General features: G+C 47.0%; 1 protein-coding gene across 1 annotated transcript in view; it reads left to right on the forward strand.

The window, feature by feature from the left end:
* Positions 1-13,829, forward strand: part of LOC144607517 (thyroid hormone receptor alpha) — a 246,660-nt gene that overhangs the window by 117,134 nt on the left and 115,697 nt on the right. The window contains exon 2 of the mRNA XM_078424413.1: positions 7,032-7,247. Coding sequence (XP_078280539.1) covers positions 7,195-7,247 — 53 coding nt within the window. The 5' untranslated portion in view covers positions 7,032-7,194. The remainder of the gene's footprint in view (positions 1-7,031; positions 7,248-13,829) is intronic.

Genomic DNA, 13,829 nt, shown 5'->3' on the forward strand with positions numbered 1-13,829 from the left:
ACGCTTGTTGCCAAATGAGTTTTTAATGGCGTGCGAAACCATAAATACTGCTCAGCAAATCACGTGACCCTAAAATGTAACTTTACATATGTGGATCATAATTCTCATATAAGTATTTCAAAATGTAATGCATTTTTAAAATAACTTCTATTGGTCTCATATGTTTCAGCTTCCACCTTAATCTTATGTTAATTTTCCAATCTTTATTTTGTGCTTTGTAAGCTGTTTTAAAAGTTAATTTAAAATGAGGGCTTTTTACAGTGATAGAGTTATACTGCGTGGAATCAGGCTCTTTGGCCCAACTTGCCATGCCAACCAAGTTGGCTAACTCGACCTGAGGCCAGTTCATTGGCTATATTTAAGAGGGAGTTAGATGTGGCCCTTGTGGCTAAAGGGATCAGGGGGTATGGAGAGAAGGCAGGTACGGGATACTGAGTTGGATGATCAGCCATGATCATATTGAATGGCGGTGCAGGCTCGAAGGGCCGAATGGCCTACTCCTGCACCTATTTTCTATGTTTCTATGACCCACTTGCCTGCATCTGGCCCATGTCCCTCCAAACCTTTCCTACCCATGTACCTGTTAAATAAAGCATCCTGTAAACATTGTAATTGTATCAGCCCCTTCTTCTGACAGCTCGTTTCATCCTCTGTCTCTGAAGAGGTTGTGGTGAATTGGAATTTAGAAGGATGAGAGGAGATCTTATCGAAACGTATAAGATTATTAAGGGGTGAACACGTTAGAGGCAAGAAACATGTTCCCAATGTTGGGGGAGTCCAGAACAAGGGGCCACAGTTTAAGAATAAGGGGTAGGCCATTTAGAACTGAGATGAGGAAAAACTTTTTCAGTCAGAGAGTTGTGAATCTGTGGAATTCTCTGCCTCAGAAGGCAGTGGAGGCCAATTCTCTGAATGCATTCAAGAGAGAGCTGGATAGAGCTCTTAAGGATAGCGGAGACAGGGGGTATGGGGAGAAGGCAGGAACGGGGTACTGATTGAGAATGATCAGCCATGATCACATTGAATGGCGGTGCTGGCTCGAAGGGCCGAATGGCCTCCTCCTGCACCTATTGTCTATTGTCTATAAGTCAACAATCCCCCTGAGTTGCCACATGAGGAGCTCCATAGAGGGCGGTCATGGTGGCGCAGCGATAGAGTTGCTGCCTTGTGGCGCTTACAGCGCTAGAGACCCGGGTTCGACCCCGACTACGGGCGCTGTCCTCGCGGAGTTTGTACGTTCTCCCCGTGACCGCGTGGGTTTTCGCCGAGATCATCATATCATCATATATGATATGATGATCTCGGCGAAAACCCACGCGGTCACGGGGAGAACGTACAAACACCGTTGAGATCTTCGGTTTCCTCCCACACTCTGAAGACGTACAGGTTTGTAGGTTAATTGGCTTGGTATAAATGTAAATTTGTCCCTAGTTTGTGTAGGATAGCGTTAGTGTGTGGGGATCGCTGGTCGCGTGCAGACTCGGTGGGCCAAAGGGCCTGTTTCCGCGCGGTATCTCTAAACTGAACCAAATTAAACATTATGGGTCATATTCTTTGAGTTTATTGTTGTAACTATAATCCCAGGTCCTGAGGTCGTCTAACCAAATTCCCAAGCAGCAGAGGGAATGTCGATGACTTCTGAGAGACACTTGGAATAATGTTTGAAAGACACTTGAACGTGTACTTGCAGAGGAAAGATTTGGAAGGATATGGGCCCAGGCAAGAGTAGGACTGAATAGTTAGCCAACTTGGTTAGCAGGGATGAGTTAGGCCAAAGGTGCTGTTCCTGTGCATTGTAACTCCACGTTTTCCACCCTAATCTCTACTGACTTGATTTCTGGACTGTTCTTGTTTACTTGTACACCAGCTCTTGAGGAATTTAGCAACGGTCTGAATTACAATGTATGGTTAAATTGCACTTGGTACACACTGTATTAGAACGTAGTTTTTGTGTTCTTTGTGGCTCAAATACTGGAGCAGTAAGGACAGAGGCGAACCTTTGTGGCTTATCGCCCTCCCTCAGTCTCTCTCTCTCTATCTCTCTCTCTCTCTCTCTGGCATCCGTCCATCTGCGGCAGGTGGTGGTGAGGCTTGGCGTTGTCCTGCTTGGAGAGGGGGATTTTTCGTCTGTGGTTACATTTCCTTGTGTGACTGACTGGGCCTATCGGTGACAGGCAGACATCTCTTCCACAACTTCCACGGGTGAGGTGGTCTCTGGTCGTTGTTCTGGGGAGTCCGTGGCTGCCGCCTTTGACCGTATTGCGGCATGGCGCCTGTGCTCCAGGGTCGTGAACCACATGCTGCCGTGATGTGTCGTGCCCGCCTGGAGACAATAGACAATAGGTGCAGGAGAAGGCCATTTGGCCCCGTTCGAGCCATTCAATGTGATCATGGCTGATCATTCTCAATCAGTACCCCGTTCCTGCCCTCTCCCCATATCCCCTGACTCCACTATCCTTAAGAGCTCTATCTAGCTCTCTCTTGAATGCATTCAGAGAATTGGCCTCCACTGCCTTCTGAGGAAGAGAATTCCACAGATTTACAACTCTCTGACTGAATATGTTTTTCCTCGTCTCCGTTCTAAATGGCCTACCCCTTATTCTTAAACTGTGGCCCCTGGTTCTGGACTCCCCCAACATTGGGAACATGTTTCCTGCCTCTAACGTGTCCCTTAATAATCTTATATGTTTCGATAAGATCCCCTCTCATCCTTCTAAATTCCAATGTATACAAGCCTAGCCGCTCCAGTCTTTCAACATGTGACAGTCCCGCCATTCCGGGAATTAACCTAGTAAACCTACGTTGCACGCCCTCAATAGCAAGAATATCCTTCCTCCACCTGCCGCGGTCCTCAGCAGCCACTACCTGGTTGTCAGTGTGGATATTGAAGCTTGTCACATCCCTTTTAATTGTGTCCTTGTAGTAGAGTTGTGGTCTTCCTCTTGGTCTCCGAGCATTGGCACTCAGTAGTAGTATGAGATTTGCTGTTGTAAAATTAACCATTAAATCTTCAGCCAAATTTTTTGCTGTGAATTGCAATTGCTGTAGATTGACATGCATTCCACGACTGACTAGCCAACATACTGATGGCCAGATTAGGAGACGCACATTTCGATGGACTCACAACAATCTTATCTTTTAAGCGTAAGAAAATAATGTGCGGTATGAATATTGACATCTCCAACTTTAGATAGGTCCTCTGTCCCTCTCTTCCCCTCCCCTTTCCCAGATCTCCCTCTATCTTCCTGTCTCCACCTATATCCTTCCTTTGTCCCGCCCCCCTGACATCAGTCTGAAGAAGGGTCTCGACCCGAAACGTCACCCATTCCTTCTCTCATGAGATGCTGCCTAACCTGCTGAGTTACTCCAGCATTTTGTGAAATAAATACCTTCGATCTTATCTTTTAAGGTAATATAAGGTAATCGGAGCTGCCTGAGGCTGTTTTACTCTGCATTTCCAGTGCAGGCGTTTAGCAAGCTGGGAAAGAGGTTAGAAGGCAGGAGGTGAAAGACGATAATCTCAGGATTACTCCCAGCAGCCAAGAGAAAGAAACATAGAAACATAGAAAATAGGTGCAGGAGTAGGCCATTCGGCCCTTCGAACCTGCACCACCATTCAATATGATCATGGCTGATCATCCAACTCAGTATCCCGTACCTGCCTTCTCTCCATACCCCCTGATCCCTTTAGCCACAAGGGCCACATCTAACTCCCTCTTAACTATAGCCAATGAACTGGCCTCAACTACCTTCTGTGGCAGAGAATTCCACAGATTCACCACTCTCTGTGTGAAAATAAGAGAATAGAGCAAATGAATGCTTGGCTGGAGAGATGGTGCAAGTGGAAATGGCACTGCTTTTGTGGCAAGATGGACCTGCACACCAGCAAAATTGCACCTCAGCAGAGTTGGGACTAATGTCCTTGCAAGAGGGTTTGCTAGTGCTATGGGGGAGGTTCAACCCAGCTTGGCAGGGCAGTGGGGACCTCAGTAGGACTTCAGGAAAGAAAGAAGCAAGGCAGGAAATGGAAGTTGGAAAAGATGTAAGTGAAATAAATAGACAGCAAATACAAAGTCAAGCACTAGTGGCACAGCGGTAGAGTTGCTGCTTTACAGCACTTAGAGCGCCAGAGACCCGGGTTCGATCCCGACCATGGGTGCTGTCTGTACGGAGATTGTACGTTCTTCCCATGACCCCTTGGGTTTTCTCCAAGATCTTCGGTTTCCTCCCACAGACCAAAGACCTACAGATTTGTAGGTTGATTGGCTTGGTGTAAATGTCACAATTGTGTGTAGGATAGTGTTAATGTGTGGGGATCGCTGGTCGGTGTGGACCCGGTGCTCCCACTCAAGCATCTTGTGTCTATCTTCGGTGTAAACCAGCGTCTGCAGTTCCTTCCTACACATATATTTTATTTATGGCCTTCAATCTCTTTTGCTCGGCAACTAAGATGTGGCATGCCAAAAATAAAAAAAGCTCTTATCTTACAGTTGCTATTCCACCTCTGGGGTAAATCTGAAGTGAGAAAAAAAACGTGGCTAATGTATGAACCGGTGGGCTGAGTGCACACTTACTTATTACTAATGTTTATGGTCACTCGTGGGACATGTGTAACCCCCGTGTAATGTTTCATGTTTAATTTAAGTGACCCGATGTTATATTTAGCATTGTCTCTGTAACAACTTACACAGGGCCCTGGTGCTTAGCAAGTCAGAGCACGCAAATAGCTGGTTTGTGCAGGCGACTTCTATAGATGCGGGAACATTATGTGCAAGGACCAAAATAAAATAGCTTTACTTTTAAAAATACAAATGCGCAGATTACGATAAGGCCATAGGTTCATCAGTTCACAAGTGATAGGAGCAGAATTAGGCCATTCGGCCCATCAAGTCTACTCCACCATTCAATCATGGCTGATCTATCCATTTTCCTGCCTTCTCCCCATAACCCCTGACACCCGTACTAATCAAGAATCTACCTCTGCCTTAAAAAATCCAGTGATTTGGCCTCCATGGCAATGAATTCCACAGATTCACCAGCCTCTGACTAAAGAAATCCCTCCTCATCACCTTCCTAAAGGAACGTCCTTTAATTCTGAAGCTGTGCCCTCTGGTCCTAGACTCTCCCACGTGGAAACATCCTCTCCAAATTTATTTGGAAAAAGATAAATGCTTTTGAAAGTCAAAACCACTGAGTTTTTTTTTGTGAGGAGCTTGAATAATTGAATGGAATTCACAGCAAAGCAATGATGCATGACTTTGAGCAGAGGATGGATTGGAGAATTCTTTCTCATTTCAAGGTTCCTTGGGTTCAAATGCTTCGGAACTGAAAACTAATCTCAGTCTGGAGAAAGTCTTCACGAGTTGCTCTTCTCTGGGTAAATATCACGGTGGGAGTGGGACTGGGCAGGATTCATATCAGGAGATCTCATTGAAATTTACCAAATAGTGAAAGGTCTTGATAGAGTGGATGTGGAGAGATGTTTCCACTAGTGGGAGAGTCTAGGACGAGAGGTCATAGCCTCAGAATTAAAGGACGTTCCTTAAGGAAGGAGATGAGGAGGGAATTTCTTTAATCAGGGAGTGGTGAATCTGTGGAATTCATTGCCACAGAAGGCTGTGGAGGCCAAGTTAATGGATATTTTTAAGGTAGAGATAGATAGATTCTTGATTAGTGTGGGTACCAGGGGTTATGGGGAGAAGTCAGGAGAATGGGGTTAGGAGTTGAGAGATAGATCAGCTAGGCGGAGTAGAGTTGATGGGCCGAATGGCCTAGTTTCACTCCTATCACTTATGAACTTATGAATATAAATCGTGCTATCTGAGCAAACCGCACACCTCCAGATTCAGGGACAGTTTCTTCCCAGGAAACTGAACCGTCCTCTCGCCAGCTAGAGAGTGGTCCTGACCTCCCATCTACCTCGTCTTTCATCGGACTTTACTGGACATTATCTTCCACTAAACGTTATTCCCTTTACCCTGTACCTGTACACTATGGATGGGTTGATTGTAACCATCTATAGCCTTTTCACTGACTGGATAGCACGCAACAAAAAAGCTTTTCACTGTACCTCGGTACACAATAAGAAACAAAACTAAATTAAACATTGCTTTATTATCCAAAAAGAGATTGATTACAACTCCCACCAGATGTCATTCATGTGAATTTATGGGGTAACGTTCTGAATTCTGTAAAATTAAAGTTCTGGAAACTCTTATGGAGAGGGGAGAAGCAGGTACACTATGGTACAATAGTTGTTTGTATGAAGCTGTTGTTGCATGTACACATCTTGGCATTTGCAACACAGCCAGCCGTACGTACATGGTGAATTTCAATTTGACCTTTCTGTAACATAATAACCTTAGGACATGTTTTATTTGTGCTGTTGTAGGGTGTACAGATGACTTAAACAGATCAAAGTGAAAACAACAGATTATTTCCGCTGTGCGGTTGCTCAGTACTCTGCTCATATGAATTTTCACAACGCGCCACCATTGAGAAAATACATCACTGCGAGGGGATCTTATTGAAACATATAAAATTCTTAAGGGGTTGGAGAGGCTAGATGCGGGAAGATTGTTCCCGATGTTGGGGAAGTCCAGAACCAGGGGTCACAGCTTAAGGATAAGGGGGAAGTCTTTTAGGACCGAGATGAGAAAACATTTCTTCACACAGAGAGTGGTGAGTCTGTGGAATTCTCTGCCACAGAAGGTAGTTGAGGCCAGTTCATTGGCTATATTTAAGAGGGAGTTAGATGTGGCCCTTGTGGCTAAAGGGATCAGGGGGTATGGAGAGAAGGCAGGTACAGGTTACTGAGCTGGATGATCAGCCATGATCATATTGAATGGCGGTGCGTACAGGCTCGAAGGGCCGAATGGCCTACTCCTGCACCTATTTTCTATGTTTCTATGAAATAGGGCTCCAAAGGCAAATGGGTCCCTTAAAGTAGCAAAGTTTAATGGTGTCAATTGGGATCTGTACAGCTGGAATGAACCGTTTTAAGTGACTTATTCTCGTTTGTATCTCTGAAGGTTCTTGCGCACGGTTCTATCCGGGCCCTGTTAAGACACGTGGATGGGAGTTCATGTACACGACCGAGACGACGGTAGTTTATAGAAGCAGGAAGAATGTGTGCAGCAGCCTGGCTGTGGGCAAACTCTTACTCGTAAGCAACATTGAATGGAACGGTTCTGAATGGAACACGCATCCAGCAACCTCCCATCTCAACACAAGGAGGATGTGGAAAGGTAAGAGATCTGAATTTGAAATGAAACGACAATCACCTACAATAATACGTTGGAATGACATGTCAGAATGTGTGTGGAAGGAATGGGAGATGCTGCCTGTCCCGCTGAGTTACTCCAGCATTTTGTGGAAGCTAGACACAAGATAGACACAAAATGCTGGAGTAACTCAGCGGGACAGGCGGCATCTCTGGATGGAAGGAATGGGTGACGTTTCAGGTGACTTATCTGAAACATCTCACAGGTGTCCATTTGACAAGAGGCTCTCTGCGATGTCTGATGTCAACATTTAGCCACTCTGGCAGGGAACTGCTGGCTCTCAATGCTACTGATTTATTCTATTCACTAGAACGCTGTTAAACGCTGAGTTTCTGAGGATTGGGGGGGATTTATGTCGAACGCTGATGCCAACCTGCTGAGACTGAATCACCGTGTGGGAAGGAACTGCAAATGCTGGTTTAAACCAAATGTGGACACAAAGTTGCTGAAGTAACTCAATGAGTCGGGCAGCATCCGTGGAGAAAATGGATGGGAAAAGGGACGTTTCAGGTCGGAACCCTCCTTCAAACACCTCTGAACCAGTCTGAAGAAGGGTTCTGAACCCGAAACACACCCATCCTTTTTCCTCCAGTGGTGTGGCCTGACCCGCTGAGTTACTCCAGCACTTAGCGTCAGTCTTCCATCTCACCACTGGAGCATCCTACAGTCTGTAGGCGGCACGGTGGCGCAGCGGTAGAGTTGCTGTCTTACAGCGAATGCAGCGACGGAGACTCAGGTTCGATCCTGACTACGGGCGCCGTCTGTACGGAGTTTGTACGTTCTCCCCGTGACCTGCGTGGGTTTTCTCCGAGATCTTCGGTTTCCTCCCACACTCCAAAGACGTGCAGGTATGTAGGTTAATTGGCTGGGCAAATGTAAAAAAAATTGTCCCTAGTGTGTGTAGGATAGTGTTAATGTGCGGGGATCGCTGGGCGGCGCGGACCTGGTGGGCCAAAGGGCCTGTTTCTGCGCTGTATCTCTAAATCTAAATATGAATGAATGAATGAATACGTTTATTGGCCAAGTATGTGCATATACAAGGAATGTGCCTTGGTGCTCCGCTCACAAATGACAACACAAATATACAGTTAACAATTAAGAATAAAGCATAAACACATCAAAACAATAAGGATACAACATCACGGTCTAAACATGTGGGTGAAAATAAACCAGGGCAAAAAAGAGACTACAGACTTTGGTTATTGAGTGGAACTATCACTCGTGGAAAAAAACTGTTTTTATGTCTGGCTGTGGCTGCTTTGACAGTCCGGAGTCGCCTTCCAGAGGGAAGTGCTTCGAAGAGTTTGTGGCCAGGGTGAGAGGGGTCAGAGATGATCTTGCCCGCTCGCTTCCTGGCCCTTGCAGTGTACAGTTCGTCAATGGGGGGGGGGAAGGTTGCAGCCAATAACCTTCTCAGCTGTGCGAACGATCCGTTGCAGCCTCCGGATGTCGTGCTTGGTGGCTGAGCCAAACCAGACCATGATGGAGAAGGTGAGGACGGACTCAATGATAGCAGTATAGAATTGGACCATCATTGCCTGTGGCAGATTGTGTTTCCTCAGTTGCCAAAATATTATTTTGATGAATTTAGCAAGCAGGCGCCATAATAGCTCCTCTAAACACAAGTTCCAATGTTTTTGTGCATAAATACTGTTTTTGTGTAGTTTCATGTACAGTAAATGATATGGAGCCTTTGATTTCTTTGGCCTTTTGATTTAGCGTGGCCAGATTCACTGTGGATCATGCCATATCTTTTAGCACCATGTCGTGGGTTGAATATATCTTCTTTTATCCCATTTGATATCGAGACGGTTCATTCAGTATCAAGCCTGTGAAATTTTTTAAATATTGAACAAGCCTCGTGGCAACAATAGACCTTAATTTGGAGATGCTATTTCCTGTGTACTTTCACATGTCGGTCTTGAAGGAATGCAGTAGACTAGCTTTTGTTTTCCAATGAAAAACACATTAGAAATACAATTTACTTCAGGAGTGTTACTAATAATCAGTTGAAATGAAGGGTTTTAACAGAGACTAGACCAAGTGTCTAGTCCAAACCTCTCCTGCATTGGTGCAGCACCCCCTCCCCCCTCCCTCCACTCCTCCCTTCCCCCACTCCCCCCTCCCTCCACCCCCCTCCCTCCCCCTCCCCCCCCCTCCACTCCTCCCCTCCCCCACTCCCCCCCTCCCTCCACCCTCCACCCCCCTCCCTCCACCCCTCCCCTCCTCCCCTCCCCCCTCCCTCCACCCCCTCCCCCTCCCCCTCCCTCCACCCCTCCCTCCTCCCCTCCCCCACTCCCCCCTCCCTCCACCCCCTCCCCCTCCTCCCTTCCCCTCCCCCCACTCCATCCCCCTCAGCCCCACTTATCCTCCCTCCCTCCTCTCTCCTCCCCTCCCTCCCCCCACCCCCCTCCCTCCATCCCCCTCCCCTCCCCTTCCCCTCCCCCCACTCCATCCCCCTCAACCCCCCTTATCCTCCCCCTCCCTCCCTCCATCCCCCTTCCCCTCCCCCCACTCCATCCCCCTCAACCCCCCTTATCCTCCCCCTCCCTCCCTCCATCCCCCTTCCCCTCCCCCCACTCCATCTCCCTCAACCCCCCTTCTCCTCCCTCCCCCCCTCCCTCCCTCCTACCCCCTCCCTCCCCCTCCCTCCATCCCTCCTCCCCCCCTCCCTCCCTCCCCCCCCCTCCCTCCCTCCCCCCCCCCCTCCCTTATTGTTGACGAGGGAAATCCTTTAAAAAAAATTAAAATAAACCTTATTCAAAGTAAAAATATGTACAATCCAGGAACTGTGCAACAAATTCTTCCGACATTCTCGGATGCTTTACAGTGGCTTCCGTTCAGCTTCAGTTTCGGTTTAGGTTTATTATTGTCACGTGTACCGAGGTACAGTGAAAAGCTTTTGTTGCGTGCTATCCAGTCAGCAGAAAGACGACACATGATTACAATCGATCCATTTACAGTGAATGGATTCATGATAAGGGAATAACATTTAGTGCAAGGTAAAGCCAGCGAAGGATAGCCCAAGGGTCATCAAAGAGGTGGACAGTAGTTCAGCACTGCAATACATTCAATTCAATTTCAATACATTCAATTCATACATTCAATTTGTTGTTACGTAGTGTTTTCACAATTTTACTCCCCCCCCCCCCACACCCTTGCCACTCATGTGACCCTCTGGGGTGAAATCCCTTCCCTTATTTGAGGGGCATCTCTACCACACTCTGCCACATCCTCTCCACATCCATTCTATCCAGGCCGCTCACTATTCGGTAAGTTCTAAGTAACTGTAAGGAAAATAAAATCGTTATTACTTGCATCTTGGCATTAAACCTATTTGGGGTAAAGCTGTCAAAGGTCAGTTTTCCCAGATGATTGACTGCTGGATCCAAGGAAAATGATGCATGAAACTTGGAGCTGAGGGACCAAGTCCACAGTATCTTCTGATATGTTGAGCGGTTTGGGCACCTTGAGCAGCATAATCAACAACGGGTCGCAAGTTGGCGCAGCAGGAGAGTTGCTGCCTTCAGCGCTTGCAGCGCCGGAGACCCGGGTTCGATCCCGACTACGGGTGCCGTCTGTACGGAGTTTGTACGTTCTCCCCGTGACCGCGTGGGTTTTCTCCGAGATCGTCGGTTTCCTCCCACACTCCAAAGACGTGCAGGTTTGTAGGTTATTTGACTTGGTATAAGTGTAAGATTGTCCCTAGTGTGTGCAGGGTAGCGTTAATGTCCGGGGATCGCTGGTCGGCGCGGACTCGGTGGGTCGAAGGGCCTGTTTCCACACTGTATCTCTAAACTGTGACCCTGGCCACTCCGTCTTCCCACTCTCCCATCAGGGAAAAGGTACAGGAATGTGAAAACGCACACCTCCAGATTCATGAACAGTTTCTTCCCAGCTGTTATCAGGCAACTGAATCATCTTCACAACCAGAGAGCAGTGCTGAACTACTATCCACCTCTTTGGTGACCCTCGGACTATCCATGATCGGACGTTTGCTGGCTTTACCTTGCACTAAACGTTATTCCCTTATCATGCATCAGTACACTGCAAACGGCTCGATTGTAATTATGTTTTGACTTTCCGCTGACTGGTTAGCACGCCTCGGTACACGTGACAATAAACTAAACTAAACTAAACGGTATCTTCTAACATTTTGCATTTTGTTGCTATTTCTGTTCTCATAAAAATGCCTCGCTGTTTGATGTCGAGGGATCGGGCTGTTTCGAGTAGAATGCACTCACGTCAGCTCGCTGTTATATTTGTTTAAATCTGAGCGTCATCCAAACCAGCTTCATTCATTTGGAACAGGTTTCTGGTGCAGAATCATGTGATCGTAAAGCTCTTCGTAATGTAGATGGATGGTCTGTTAACACAGTGATTTTGTTGTGTATTTCCAGTGAAGGGCAGCTTAAAGCATATAATCACTAAGCTGAAAAAATGTCAAAATATGAACTATTCGAACGAGCTGAAATGTCAAAAAATCAGTTCAGACTCCCACGTGAGATTTCTGCACAAATCTTTCTTTTTTTCCCTTGATGGAAGACGATGTTTAAGGTATCACAAAATGCTGGAGTAACTCAGCGGGTCAGGCAGCATCTCAAGACAATAGACAATAGGTGCAGGAGGTGGCCATTGGGCCCTTCGAGCCAGCACCGTCATTCACCGTGATCATGGCTGATCATGCACAATCAGTATCCCGTTCCTGCCTTCTCCCCATATCCCTTGACTCCGCTATCATTAAGAGCTCTATCTAACTCTCTCTTGAAAGCATCCAGAGAATTGGCCTCCACCACCTTCTGAGGCAGAGAATTCCACAGAGAGAAGGAATGGGTGACGTTTCTGGTCGAGACCCTTCTTCAGATTGATGTCAGGGGAGGGGGGCGGGACAAAGATAGGATGTAGTTGGAGACAGGGAGACAGTGGGAGAACTGGGAAAGGGAGGGGAAAGAGAGGGACAGAGGAGCTAATTAAGACAATGATTAAGTTAGAGGTCAAAAGGTAGATAAAAGTAGATGCTTTGAAGTAACGTTGAGGATAATTTTAACTGCAGATGGTGGATTGAAATGCATTTGATCCATTCCTTAAACACCTCTCCCAATTGATTTAAAAAAAAAAAAAATTGCCTACCATCACAGTGTCTGGAGGAGTCACTATGATGGATGTTTGTGTTAAAATTGTGTGTCTTGTGTCTTTTACTCTGTACTGTTGTGGCTGCGTGGCAAATGATTTTCCTTCAATTCATTTTGACAATAATGACAATAAAGGTAATTCAGATTCAGAAAGTAAGAAGTCAGGACCAATAAATATTCCACAGGCAGGATTGCCGATGTCAGCACTTTTGTTTATATTGGCATCTGCGTCAAAGCATCGTTGACTTTCTTATTATTCCAGGCGAGAGGGCTTCTTATGCCCTGTTCATTACTTGTCTTACCAACTTAGGAGTTGTGGCTTGAGTCCACTCTGAACCAACTTCCAAACGAGTTCTTGATTTTCGTGCCTTATCTTCCCATTATCGCTTGGTACATGTGACAATCACAAACTAAATTAAACACCAAAAACAAACTCGTCCATCGCCCGAAGTGTTCATTCCCTTCGCCGCAGAGGCACATTGGCGCAGTGTGCAACATTGATTAAATGCGTCGCATTGCATCTACATGCACCTCACAATGCATAATCCCAGTCACCATGCAGGTCAAGTGTTTCAGCACTTAAGAACACCACCTAGGGTTGCCAACTGTCCCGTATTAGCCGGGACATCCCGTATTTTGGGCTAAATTGGTTTGTCCCGTACGGGACCTCCCTTGTCCCGTATTAGGCCCGGGGGGGGCGCTGTAGGCCCGGACACTATAGGCCCGGACGCTGTATGCCTGGATTCTGTGGCCCGAACGTTGTAGGCCCGGAGAGTGTAGGCCCGGAGAGTGTAGGTCCGGACAGTGTAGGTATGGACGGAGTAGGTCCGGAGGCCCGGGCGCCGCCTAACAGAGGTTGCATAGCAACCCGCCTCCCAGCCCGGTCCGTAGGTACGGCGGGCCGGGCGGCCGCCATTGATGGAGTGGGAGCACGTGGCCGCTGGCTGGGTGAGGTCACGTGGGGCGGTGACGTCACCATGTCCCTTATTTGAGAGTGAGATAGTTGGGACCCCGAACACCACCTCCTGCACACACGTTACACTCTGCCCTCTGGTAGTTTTTCTCTGTGCACGACATGTTGTACTTGTGTATGGCTTGATTGTATTCGTGTGCCAGATGGTTTGATTTGACTGCAGAACACACAAACATAGTAACATACCTGGTCTTTTTCAAAATAGTGCTGTGGAATGTTCTACATGAGCGAGTGCTGGTGGTGTAACCTGCATACTGTAAGCCTGATTCATTAAACAAACTCACGGCTGCAGAATGTGGAACAATATTTGTTTTATTATCACGCTCAAGATACTGGGCATGCTCAGACCTTGTATTCATAAAAAGGCCAATGTTTTAATACGGCAATAACAACTAGAGATGGGGGCAAAATACAAATTGCTGGAAGAACTCAGCGGGCCAG

Source organism: Rhinoraja longicauda, chromosome 29 (genome assembly GCF_053455715.1).
Source record: "Rhinoraja longicauda isolate Sanriku21f chromosome 29, sRhiLon1.1, whole genome shotgun sequence".
NCBI lineage: Eukaryota > Metazoa > Chordata > Chondrichthyes > Rajiformes > Arhynchobatidae > Rhinoraja > Rhinoraja longicauda.